Below are 12042 nucleotides of genomic sequence, written 5' to 3' on the forward strand. Positions count from 1 at the left end.
AGAAGGAGTTTTGCTCTTGTCACCCAGGCTGTAGTGCGGTGGCACAGTGGCACGATCTCAGCTCACTGCAACCTCCACCTCCCCGGTTCAAGCGATTTTCCTGCCTCAGTCTCCCGAGTAGCTGAGATTACAGGCATGCGCCACCACCCCTGGCTAATTTTGCATTTTTACTAGAGACGGGGTTTCACCATCTTGGCCAGGCTGGTCTCAAACCCCTGACCTCAAGTGATCCGCCCGCCTTGGCCTCCCAAAGTGCTGGGATTACAGGTATGAACCGCCGCACCTGGCCGACATCTTTCTTTTTTCTCCTTTCTCCATCCTAACCTTGCCAGTTTTCTGCCAGGCGGGATACAGTGTTTTCAAATCCCAGTTCCATCGCTTACAACGTGAGTCGCTCCATCTCTGAGCCCGTGTTCGCATTTGTAAAATGGGAATGACGCCGCCAGCTCTTTGGGTTGCTGGGAGGATGAAATGAGAAGACCCAAGTAAAGCACTTACGTCAGTGCCCGCCACCCCGGGAGGACTCGCATATTACTATTAATATATTAGGCCAGCTTACACTGGGTTTTGTCACTGGCAATAGAGTTTGAGCAATCCAGGGCCTGTTACTGACACCACACCATGCTATAGTCACAAAATCACATGTGCTTCCAGGACTCCTCCTCGAAAGAGTAAAGCTTTAAGTGTAGTGTGTGCTCAAGGGCTACGTTTCAGTTCGATGGATACCAGGAAGACACCTGTTCCCTGCGTCCTCTCCACGCCCCAGGCCGGGCGCCCACACCCTGCTCCTCCTGACGCCGCACAGCCACGCACCCAGGTACCCTCCCCGCCACCCCTTCTCCTCGCCTGCAGGTGGTGTCCACACCGCCCTCTCCGCTCCTGCAGACCGGGTCCTGGAGGGCGGCCGGGCGGTCCACGGGCCGGTGTCGCGCCGCCAGAGAGAACGCGGGAACTCGCTTCAGCCGACTCTGGACTCCTGACCTGGCGCGACCCCGGAAGTGGGCGGGCGCGCGACCTCGAAGCCAGCGCCGACGCGGCGCACCGCAGCCAATCGCACGTCCCAGGCCGCAGCGCCCTGGCGAGGCTGGCCAATGGGCACGGGGCCTGATGCCGCTTCCGGCCCACCCTCTTGCCCGGTCCCCGGGAGGGCCGGTCCGCTCCTCCCGGACGCCGAGGACCTACCACCGCGACTTCGCCCCGCCCGGCGCGGGCCCAGGTGAGTGCAGAGTGGCGCCCCAACTGCAGCGGCGGCCAGGGCCGTGGGAAAGAATGGGGCGATGAAGGGCTGGGCACGCCGCCTTCGCCACCACCCCCAGGCTGTTTGCTCGCGGGGAGGGAGGAAGGAGGGACCGCACTTGTCCTCTCGCCTGCACACCTGGAAGGTGCCGCCCCCGTCCCCTGCCCTGGAACGCCCACAGGCTAGCGAAGTTGCCTGGTGCAGGTGACGCCCCCATTCCAGCCTTTGGACTGGAGCCATAGGAGAAGCGGATCGCGGGATCCTGGTTGTTTTCGAGAATCACGCAGCAAGGGGGCCTGCCTAGCCCTCTCCCTGGGTATTGATGGGAGCAAATCTGCTTGTCGTAAGATTAGCTTTGGCAGATGGTCAGGGCCCAGAGCTCCGACATATGCTACTGGTGGCAGTGCAGGGGCCCCACCTGTCACCCAAGTGCACAGCACTGGGCTGAACGCCAGGCTGACTCAGGACACCTCCTGCCCGGTGGGGCTGGGCGGACCCTATTCTTCAGGAAAGAATCAACTACCATGCAAGTTCTGCTGCTTTTTCCCACCTTTTAGGACCCTGATGTCGCTTTTGAACAGCCCCTGCACCTGGCAGCCAGCGAGCTACTGTAGTAGGCATTGCCGACTGTTTGCATACCGGATGGGAGTGACAGTGTAATAGAAAAACAAGCAAGAAACCTTTTAGGTAGGACTCCTAAGGCTCAGAGGAAGTAAGTGCTTGCGGAGCGTTCTTTGTACTGTGTCTTTTCCTCTACCACATCTCTGTCCCCGCCTCTCTTGGGTGCTTTTTTTGGTCTCTGAAAGGATCTGTGAATAAACTGAGACAGAAAGGCAGATGGCTTTGAGGGTGGCGAGCAGACCTTCTTCGTGGAACGACTGAAGGTTCAACTCAAATTCATCTTGTAGAAATTCTTGGTGAATTCGAGGCTGCTGATTTGGAAGATTTTCCTCCATCCCTCTAACCCTACAAAACAAACAAGTCCCAGGATCCCTGAATCATGGGGCTTCATGTTCCAACCCCCCTTTCAAGAGTCCTCTGACCCAGTGACCCTGTGTAAGTTGCCTGATCAGCTCACAGCCAGAAAGTGGCCCATGAGGAGCTAGGGGGAGCCTCTTGGCAGAGGCAGAAAGAAAGTGTGGCTGACCAAGGATGGTTACCGGATGTCAACTGTAGCTAGGAAGTGATGACGGGTGCCTGGGTCTCTACTCTGAAGGGAGTTTGTAAATACAGCAACCCCCCACCCCTCCCTTTCACTGTAGCAGAGTCTTCTCCCATTAACTGCCCAGAAGATTCAATGATGTCTATGAGGAAATTAGTGCTTAGTCATTTATTTGAAGGAAAGTCAAAATCTCCTTTCATTGAGCTCAACCTGCAGACTGAATCTAGCTAAACTGCTTGCTTATCCAGTGAATTCTGAGCTATCTTTGTTTTGTTGTTGTTGTTGTTGTTTGTTTTCCTTTTTGAGACAGGGTCTCGCTCTGCTGCCCAGGCTGGAGTGCAGTGGCACAATCATAGCTCACTGTAGCCTCAAACTCCTGGGCTCAAGTGATCCTCCTGCCTCAGCCTCCCAAGTAGCTAGGATCACAGGCATGTGCCACCACACCTGGCTAATTTTTTTTTTTAACTTTTTATTTTTATAGAGATGGGGTCTCCCTTTGTTGCTTAGGCTGGTTTTGAACTCCTCGGCTCAAGCGATCCTCCCACCTCAGCCTCGAAAAGGGCTGGGATTATAGGCATGAGCTACTGCACCTGGCTTCTGAGCTATCTTTGAAGGCTAACTTATATTTAACACTATAGAAAGTGACAATTAAAAAAAAAAAACCTTCGTCTTCCCCTAGCATTTTATTGAAGATTTTCCCACGTACCGCCAAGATGAAAGAATTATACAGTCAGCATCCCCATCCCCACCAACTAGATTCTACTATTGACACTTTACTTGCTTTATCACATATCTGTCCACCAATTATGACCTTACTTTTCAAGTTATTTGTGGCATTTGTTTTCCCTGGAGAAGTATTTCTGTCTTAGATCAGGGAGTTGGCAGTGTGTTGGAGGTAGGTGGTGGTGATTATCCTTAAATGTTGTTTCAACACCCACTGTGTGCAGAGACTATTATGGAAATGAAGAGGCTGAAGACTCAGACCTGAAAGGGACTTGGTTTTTTGTTTTTCTTTTTTTTTTTTTGAGATGGAGTCTTGCTGTGTTGGCCAGGCTGGAGTGTGGTGACACGATCTTGGCTCACTACAACCTCCTCCTACCAGGTTCAAGCGATTCTCCTGCCTCAGCCTCCCAAGCCGGCTAATTTTTGTAGTTTTAGTAGAGACGGGTTTCACCGTGTTGGCCAGGCTGGTCTCAAACTCCTGGCCTCAAGCAATCTGCCCGCCTTGGCCTCCCAAAGTGTTGGGATTACAGGCATGAGCCACCACGCCCAGCCCTATTCTGCCTTTTATAGATTAGGAAATTAAGGCACAGAGAGGTTAGTTAGCTTTTGGTGGTACAAGAAAGTGAGGATCCCAGAATGCAGCATTCTGAGATCCAGGCAGCTCTGGACTCCCTTAGTCACTGTGAAGGTGCTAGAGGGACCCTCAGTCCTGATCAGTGAGGCACGAAGGGGTCACCAGGGGTCCCAGCTCAGTTTCAGGTGGTTCCAGAAAGCTGGTGTTCTGATTTTCTCATATGTTTGACGGGCCTTGGTGTCCTGGGGTGGAGGAGGTCAGCTGCTCTGGGAGGGGCTCTTACTCCCCGGGCTTCCTCCATTCTGCTGGGCAGTCTCCCTCCTATTCTTTTCCCCCACTTCCTGTTATGGGAGTTTCCCAGAGCTGAGCTTTTGTTCTGCTTCCTGTCTTCCTGTTCCTCACCCTCTCACTCACTTCCTTCTCAACCTGCATTCTGTCTTCTTGGTGTTTGTAAGATATACCTTGTCCCGGCCAGGGCCAGGGGCTCCTGCCTGTAATCGTAGCACTTTGGGACGGATCACCTGAGGCCAGGAGTTCGAGACCAGCCTGGCCAAAGTGACAAAACCCCATCTCTACTAAAAATACAAAAATGGGCCAGATGTGGTGGTGCAGGTCTGTAATCCCAGCTACTTGGGAGGCTGAGGCAGGAGAATCACTTGAACCCAGAAGGTGGAAGTTTCAGTGAGCTGTGATTATGCTACTGCACTCCAGCCTGGGAGTAGAGGAAGACTCTGTCAAAAAAAAAAAAAAAAAAGATACACCTTGTCCCCAAAGAGCCTAGTTTTTTGTTTTGTTTTTTTTTTTGAGACGGAGTCTTACTCTGTCATCCAGGCTGGAGTGCAGTGGTGCAATCTCGGCTCTCTGCAACCTCCACCTCCTGGTTCCAGCGATTCTCCTGCCTCAGTCTCCTGAGTAACTGAGATTACAGGCACGTGCCACTGTGCCTGGCTAATTTTCGCCTTTTTTTTCAGTAAAGATGGAGTCTCACCATGTTGGCCAGGCTGGTCTCAAACTCCCGGCGTCAGGTGATCCATCCGCCTTGGCCTCCCAAAGTGCTGGGTTTACAGGTGTGAGCCACCGCACCTGGCTTTTTTTTTTTTTTTTTTGCCGGTGGCAGCTGCTCCTCTTTTCAGACATGCTTCTATCTCGTGCCATCGTCACAGTCACCCGGCCATCTGGAGCACCCGCATGGCTCTGGCATGCTGCGGGAGCACTGGGCCCAGCCTCCAGGCACCTAAATAAACTCTGCCTGTCTCCTTTTGCTCCGGTTTTTAAGTCAGACTGGCCATGTCTTCATCTGCAGGCTCTTTCCTCTCTTCAGGCCCCGGGCCAGTGTCCTGGGTTGGATCTAGGAGCCGCCCTGTCGGGCAGAGCTTCTCAGGTGATGGCCCTGGTGGCTTCATCCAGTAGCTCTGTGTTTGGCTGCCTTGTGTCTGGCCATGTGGCCCTGCCACGGTGGAAAGACTGTTCCTATCAGGAGCCAGGGCTCCAGGAAGGACACCCCTGGGTGCAACAGCACTGTGGGCCCTGGAGGTGGGGCCAGGGGTGGTCAGTGGCAGAGCTTAGCAATAGCCTTGGTTATGCCTACAAAGCACAGAGAAAGAAGAGAGAAAGGGCTGGGTGCAGTGGCTCACGTCTGTAATCCCAGTGCTTCGGGAGGCCAAGGTGGGAGGATCGCTTGAGGCCAGGAGTTCAAGACCAGCCTGGGCAACATAGCGAGACCCCATCTCTACAAAAAAATTTTTAAAAATTAGCCAGGTATGGTGGCACATGCCTGTAGTCCCAGCCACTCAGGAGGCTGAGGCAGGAGGATGGCTTGAGTTCAGGAGTTCAAGGCTGCAGTGAGCTATGATTGCACCACTGCACTCCAGTCTGGACAACAGAGCAAGATACTCTCTTAAAAAATAAAAAAGAAAAGAAAAGAAAAAGGAGTAGAGAATGGCAGAAGAAGAGAGCCGGGGGAAGAGAAGGAAGGAGTCACTGAGGGTGCATGAAGAAAAGACCCCTACGTCCCTGAATTCACGTGGTCACGTTGGCTCTCAACGTGCCCTCACTATGCCCAGATAGAGGCCAACATGGCGGGGAGACCTGCCCACTCTGGGGAGGGACCCCTGGGGAAGTAGTGGGGTAGTTATATCTTTCGAGATTCAACTAAACCTGTAAGCTTTCATTAATTCTTTTGAAAACAAAGATCTGGCCAGGCATGGTGGCTCAAGGCTGTAATCCTAGCAGTTTGGGAGGCCGAGATGGGAGGATTGCTTGAGACCAGGAGTTTGAGACCAGCTTGGGCAACATAGTGAGACTCTGTCTCTACAAAAAAAATTTTTTTAATTAGCTGGGTATGGTGGTGCATGCCTGTTGTCCCAGGAGGCTGAGGTAGGAGGATCACTTGAGCCCAGGAGTTCGAGGCCGCAACGAGTTGTAATCAAACCACTGCACTCCAGCCTGGGTGACCGAGCAAGACCCTGTTTCTACTTTTTAAATTCCTTTTTTTTTTTTGAGAAAGGGACTCCCTCTGTCACCTAGGCTGCAGTGCAGTGGCACTGTGTCTGCTTACTGCAGCCTCCATCTCCCGGGTTCAAGCCATTATCCTGCCTCAGCCACCTGAGTAGCTGCGACTACAGGCACACACTACTGTGCCTGGCTAATTTTTGTATTTTTAGTAGAGATGAGGTTTCACCATGTTGACCAGGCTGGTCTTGAACTCCTGGCCTCAAGTGATCTATTTTTAAATTCTTTCAAAAACAAAAAAGAGACCGGGCGTGGTGGTTCATGCCTGTAATCCCAACACTTCGGGAGGCAGAGGCAGGTGGATCACCTGAGGTCAGGAGTTCGAGACCAGCCTGTCCAACATGGTGAAATCATGTCTCTACTAAAAATACAAAAATTAGCCAGGCGTGGTGGCGTGCACCTGTAGTCCCAACTACTGGGGAGGCTGAAACAGGAGAAAACCTGGGAGGTGGAGGTTGCAGTGAGCCAAGATCCCAAGATCGTGCCATTGCACTCCAGCCTGGGCAACAGAGCAAGACTCCGTCTCAAAAAAATAAACAAAAAAACAAAGAATAAGCAGTTGGCCGGGCACGGTGGCTCACGCCTGTAATCCCAGCACTTTGGGAGGCTGAGACGGGCAGATCACAAGGTCAGGAGATCGAGACCAGCCTGGCCAACGTGGCGAAACCCCGTCTCCACTAAAAATACAAAAACTAGCTGGGTATGGTGGCAGGTGCCTATAATCCCAGCTACTTGGGAGGCTGAGGCAGGAGAATTGCTTGAACCCGGGAGGTGGAGGTTGCAGTGAGCCAAGATTGCGCCACTGCACTCCAGCCTGGGCGACAGAGTGAGACTCCATCTCAAAAAAAAAAAAAAAAAGAGAAAAAGAATAAATAGTCACAGTAGAAGTCTCCCAGGTTTCCCATGACTCTGATGTCCCCTGGGCTGGGAGCCTGAACGCTGGCCCTCGTCCTCCTGCCGCAGGTTACCTCCAGCCGCCGCCATGCCCAACTCAGTGCTGTGGGCGGTGGACCTCTTCGGGAGAGTGTACACGCTGTCCACAGCAGGCCAGTACTGGGAACTGTGCAAGGACTCCCAGCTGGAGTTCAAGCGCGTCAGCGCCACCACGCAGTGCTGCTGGGGCATTGCCTGTGACAACCAGGTCTACGTGTATGTGTGTGCCAGCGATGTCCCCATCCGCCGCCGAGAGGAGGCCTATGAGAATCAGGTAGCGACCCTCATGGTTGGAGTTGCCGAGCGGGTCAGTTCGCTGGGTTATTGGTTAAAATGATGAACCACAGAAGGGAAATAGAGGCCCCAGATTCCCCACCAGTTCCTGCCTTCATTTCCTTCCTTGTACTTAAAATCTGAGTTGCTGCCAGGCGTGGTGACTCACGCCTGTAATCCCAGCACTTTGGAAGGCTGTGGCGGGCAGATCGCTTGAGCTCAGGAGTTTGAGACCAGCCTGGGCATCGTGGTGAATCTCTGCCTCTACAAAAAAAAAAATACAAGAATTAGCAGGGTGTGGTGGTGTGCACCTTTAGTCCCAGCTACTTAGGAGGCTGAGGCAGGAGGATCACTTGAGCCAGGGAGGTCAAGGCTGTAGTGAGCCATAATCGTGTCTTGCACTCCAGCCTGGGCAACAGAGCAAGACCCTGTCCCCCTGCACCCCGCCCCTCCAAAAAAAAATTCAAGTTGCATAGTATCCAGGGTCTTTGAGGCTGAAGCCACTATTGTGTCCTCACCAAAGCAGTCTGGCCAGGTCCCCACGAGGGCAGGCTCCAGTGGTTTCTGGGAGCCCAGGACAAGGTGTGCCCTCCACCGCCTGCCCTGCTCACAGCGCCGTGGCTGGCAGGAGGGTTCTTTGCCCTTTGGGGCTGTGCTGATGTACTTGCTGGCTCATGATGAAGTGGCATGGGGGTCCCCAGTTGCTGGGTCCCACACAGGCCCTCTGCTCACTTCCTATTCTGGAGATCAATGAGGGGGTCGGCTGGGCAGGGTCAGCTGGTCCTGGAGATGCCTGGCCCGCCTGGGTTCCCACCCAGCGGGCTTGGGTCCAAGGCCGCCTCTGTGTCCCCGGCCCTCAGCGCTGGAATCCCGTGGGCGGCTTCTGTGAGAAGCTCCTGCTGAGTGACCGCTGGGGGTGGAGTGACGTGAGTGGGCTCCAGCACTGTCCGCTGGACAGGGTGGCACTGCCCTCGCCGCACTGGGAGTGGGAGTCTGACTGGTACGTGGATGAGAATTTTGGAGGTGAACCCACTGAGAAAGGGGTAGGTGAACTTGGGACCCTCCATGACTGCCCTGTGGGGAGGGGGTGCCTCCCGCCTGTCCCTGCTTCTGTCCCCTGCACCCTGTGGTGCCTGAGCTCGGGTGTTTCAGGCCGCACCCTCCCTCCCCACCTTCCCCAGCTCTTCAAATGCCTTCCCCGCAGAGCCTGAGAGCCCCTTCCTTGGTGTTTCAGGGGTGGACGTACGCCATCGACTTTCCCGCCACCTACACGAAAGACAAGAAGTGGAATTCTTGTGTACGGCGCCGGAAGTGGATCCGGTACAGGAGATACAAGTCCCGGGACATCTGGGCCAAGGTCTCTGTTCCTGAATGTGGGTTGGGGGCAGGATAGGGCCAGGACAGACTGTCCCATGCAGCCTCCTCTCCACCTTCCCCACCTGTGTGCACCAGGGGACACCACGCCCACCTCGGGACCTGGCCTTTGAGCTGTTTCCTGTCCTGGGAACACCACGACACGGCGTGTCCCTTCACTTGGGAGATAGTCACACAGGGAGCCAGGCCAGGTCCAGGACAGCACAGAGCTTGCCCTGACCCTGGTGTCCAAGCTGCTCTGTCCCAGACTGAGCCTCCATGTGGCACTTTGTCCTCCCCCTCAGCCAAGGGAGGCACCTCTGGCTCTAGCGTTGCTCCATGACCCAGAAGAACCTCCCAGCTTAGGGAGCACAGCACTGGACCCAGGTCTTGGCGTGGCGTCCAATGAGTGGAGGCCTCCCTGGGACATACAGGGCTGTCAGGTGGGGCTGCCCCTGGGACTGGGAGAAGCCAGGAGACCAGGGAGCTGGCCCTTTTTTTTTTCTTTTTAGAGATAGGGTCTCGCTCTGTTGCACTCTGTTGAGTGCAGTGGTACAGTCACAGCTCACTGCAGCCTGGAACTCCTGAGCTCAAGCAATCCTCCCACCTCAGCCTCCCTAGTAGCTGGGACTACAGGCATGCACCACCATGCCCGGTTAACTTTTAAATTTTTTGTAGAGGCTGGGTGCGATGGCTCATGCCTGTAATCCTAGCACTTGAGAAGCCAAGGCAGGTGGATCACTTGAGGCCGGGAGTTTGAGACCAGCCTGGCCAACATGGTGAAACCACGTCTCTACTGAAAATACAAAAATTAGCTGGGCTGGGGCCCCCGCAGTCCTGATGCTGCCTTCCCTGTGAATTAAGGCAGCTGCAGGCTGGGCTGGAGAATGGACGTCCGGATGGCAGGCGGGCGGGAGGTGGGTGCATGCCCAGGTGCCCACTGGGCGCTGACTGCTACCGTTTCTCACTTCCTTCCTTCAGATCCCCTCGAAGGATGACCCCAAGGAGCTGCCCGACCCCTTCAACGACCTCTCTGTAGGGGGCTGGGAGATCACGGAGGAGCCCGTGGGCCGCCTGTCAGTGTGGGCTGTGTCTCTGCAGGGCAAGGTAAGGCCAACCCCTCTCCCTGCCCTGGCTCCCCACGATCCCACCTCCTGTGGGTCCTGCCCTGTGCACCCCCTGGGTCTTGCTCCTCCCCGGAGCCCCGGCCCCCCCACCCCATGCCTGCTCCTGGCCTTTCTCTCCTCCGAGCCCCCAGCGTGCTGATCAGTGCCCAGCCTCAGCTCAGGCACATCAATGCGGCCTCCTCAAGACAGTTTCTGAGCTCCCTGCTGGTGCCTCCCACAGTCTTCAGGAATAGTGTGGGGGTGGGTGTGTGGGTGACAGAAGGTGTGCCACTGGACGGATGGGTGGTGTGTGGGCAGAAGGATGGATAGGTGGGTGTGTGGATGGATGGGTGGATGGGTGGGTGTGTGGGCAGATGGATGGATGGATGGGTGGATGGATGGATGGGTGGGTGTGTGTGTGGATGGATGGGTGTGTGGGTGGGTGTGTGGATGGGTGAGTGGGTGGGTGGGTGCATGGGTAGATGGATAGGTGGGTATATGTGTGGATGGATGGAAGATGTGTGCAGATGGACAGATGGGTGGGTGTGCGGATAGATGGGTGGGTGTGTGGGTGGATGTGTGGATGGATGGGTGGGTGGGTGTGTGGATGGGTGGATGGGTGTGTGGATGGGTGGGTGAGTGGGTGGGTAGGTGTATGGGTAGATGGATAGGTGGGTATATGTGTGGATGAATGGAAGGTATGTGCAGATGGACAGATGGGTGGTTGTGCAGATGGATGTATGGATGGGTGGATGGATGGGTGTGTGGGTGGATGTGTGGATGGATGGGTGGGTCGGTGTGTGGATGGATGGGTGTGTGGGTGGGTGTGTGGATGGGTGAGTGAGTGGGTGGGTGGGTGCATGGGTAGATGGATAGGTGGGTATATGTGTGGATGGATGGAAGGTGTGTGCAGATGGACAGATGGGTGGGTGTGCGGATGGATGGATGGATGGATGGATGGATGGATGGATGGATGGATGAATGGATGGGTGGATGGATGGGTGTGTGGGTGGATGGGTGGATGGGTGTGTGGGTGGATGGGTGGATGGATGGGTGTGTGGGTGGATGGATGGATGGATGGGTGGATGGGTGTGTGGGTAGATGGGTGGATGGATGGGTGTGTGGGTGGATGGATGGATGGATGGGTGTGTGGGTGGATGGGTGGATGGATGGGTGGGTGGGTGTGTGGATGGGCGGATGGGTGTGTGGATGGGTGGGTGGGTGGGTGTATGGGTAGATGGATAGGTGGGTATATGTGTGGATGAATGGAAGGTATGTGCAGATGGACAGATGGGTGGGTGTGCGGATGGATGGGTGGGTGGGTGGGTGGATGGGTGGGTGGGTATGTAGATGGATGGATGGGTATGTGCATGGATGGATGGGTGTGTGGGTAGATGGGTGAGTGGGTGAGTGGGTGTATGGATAGATGGATAGGTGGGTATATGTGTGGATGAATGGAAGGTATGTGCAGATGGACAGATGGGTGGGTGTGCGGATGGATGGATAGATGGGTGGATGGATGGGTGGGTGGGTGTGTGGATGGATGGATGGGTGTGTAGGTAGATGGGTGAGTGGGTGAGTGGGTGTATGGATAGATGGATAGGTGGTTATATGTGTGGATGGATGGAAGGTGTGTGCAGATGGACAGATGGGTGGGTGTGCGGATGGATGGATAGATGGGTGGATGGATGGGTGGGTGGGTGTGTGGATGGATGGATGGGTGTGTAGGTAGATGGGTGAGTGGGTGAGTGGGTGTATGGATAGATGGATAGGTGGTTATATGTGTGGATGGATGGAAGGTGTGTGCAGATGGACAGATGGGTGGGTGTGCAGATGGATGGATGGATGGGTGGATGGGTGGGTGGGTAGGTGGGTAGTGGATCTGTGGCTGTTTAGAGAGAGGCAATCCTGTCTCAAGGAGTTTGTGAACTAAGCAGAGGAATCGAAGCAGCCCCTGAGGGCAGCAGAGGTCCCGAGGGTCCTGAGCTCAGGGCGCTGACACTCGAGTCACGGCTTTCGGTTGCACAGCAGGATTCTTCAGTCGCTCTCACCACGCATTGACCACAGCTCGCCAGTGGGCTTAGCAGTTATTCAGAAGTTGCCAGTTTTGTCGCAGCCCCCCTCTGCGGCCACGTTGGCCTGGGCGTAGGCGAATACAGTTGCTTCCTCA

At 55.1% G+C, this 12042-nt stretch overlaps 1 protein-coding gene across 6 annotated transcripts in view; it reads left to right on the forward strand.

Moving 5' to 3' along the window:
- Nucleotides 1–1099: 1099 nt before the first annotated feature.
- Nucleotides 1100–12042, forward strand: part of TECPR1 (tectonin beta-propeller repeat containing 1) — a 36517-nt gene continuing 25574 nt past the window's right edge. For 2 of the 6 annotated variants that reach the window (XM_055393184.2, XM_063708636.1), the window contains exons 1-6: nucleotides 1116–1216; nucleotides 1795–1924; nucleotides 7171–7414; nucleotides 8274–8456; nucleotides 8648–8770; nucleotides 9748–9873. In XM_055393184.2, the coding sequence (XP_055249159.1) occupies nucleotides 7190–7414; nucleotides 8274–8456; nucleotides 8648–8770; nucleotides 9748–9873 (657 nt within the window). In that variant the 5' untranslated portion in view covers nucleotides 1116–1216; nucleotides 1795–1924; nucleotides 7171–7189. Of the gene's footprint in view, nucleotides 1217–1794; nucleotides 1950–7170; nucleotides 7415–8273; nucleotides 8457–8647; nucleotides 8771–9747; nucleotides 9874–12042 lie in introns of all 6 variants that reach the window. The other 4 variants (XM_055393183.2, XM_055393182.2, XM_055393181.2 and 1 more) reach the window with 3 other exon arrangements.

Source organism: Gorilla gorilla, chromosome 6, assembly GCF_029281585.2.
Source record: "Gorilla gorilla gorilla isolate KB3781 chromosome 6, NHGRI_mGorGor1-v2.1_pri, whole genome shotgun sequence".
In the NCBI taxonomy this organism is placed as follows: domain Eukaryota; kingdom Metazoa; phylum Chordata; class Mammalia; order Primates; family Hominidae; genus Gorilla; species Gorilla gorilla.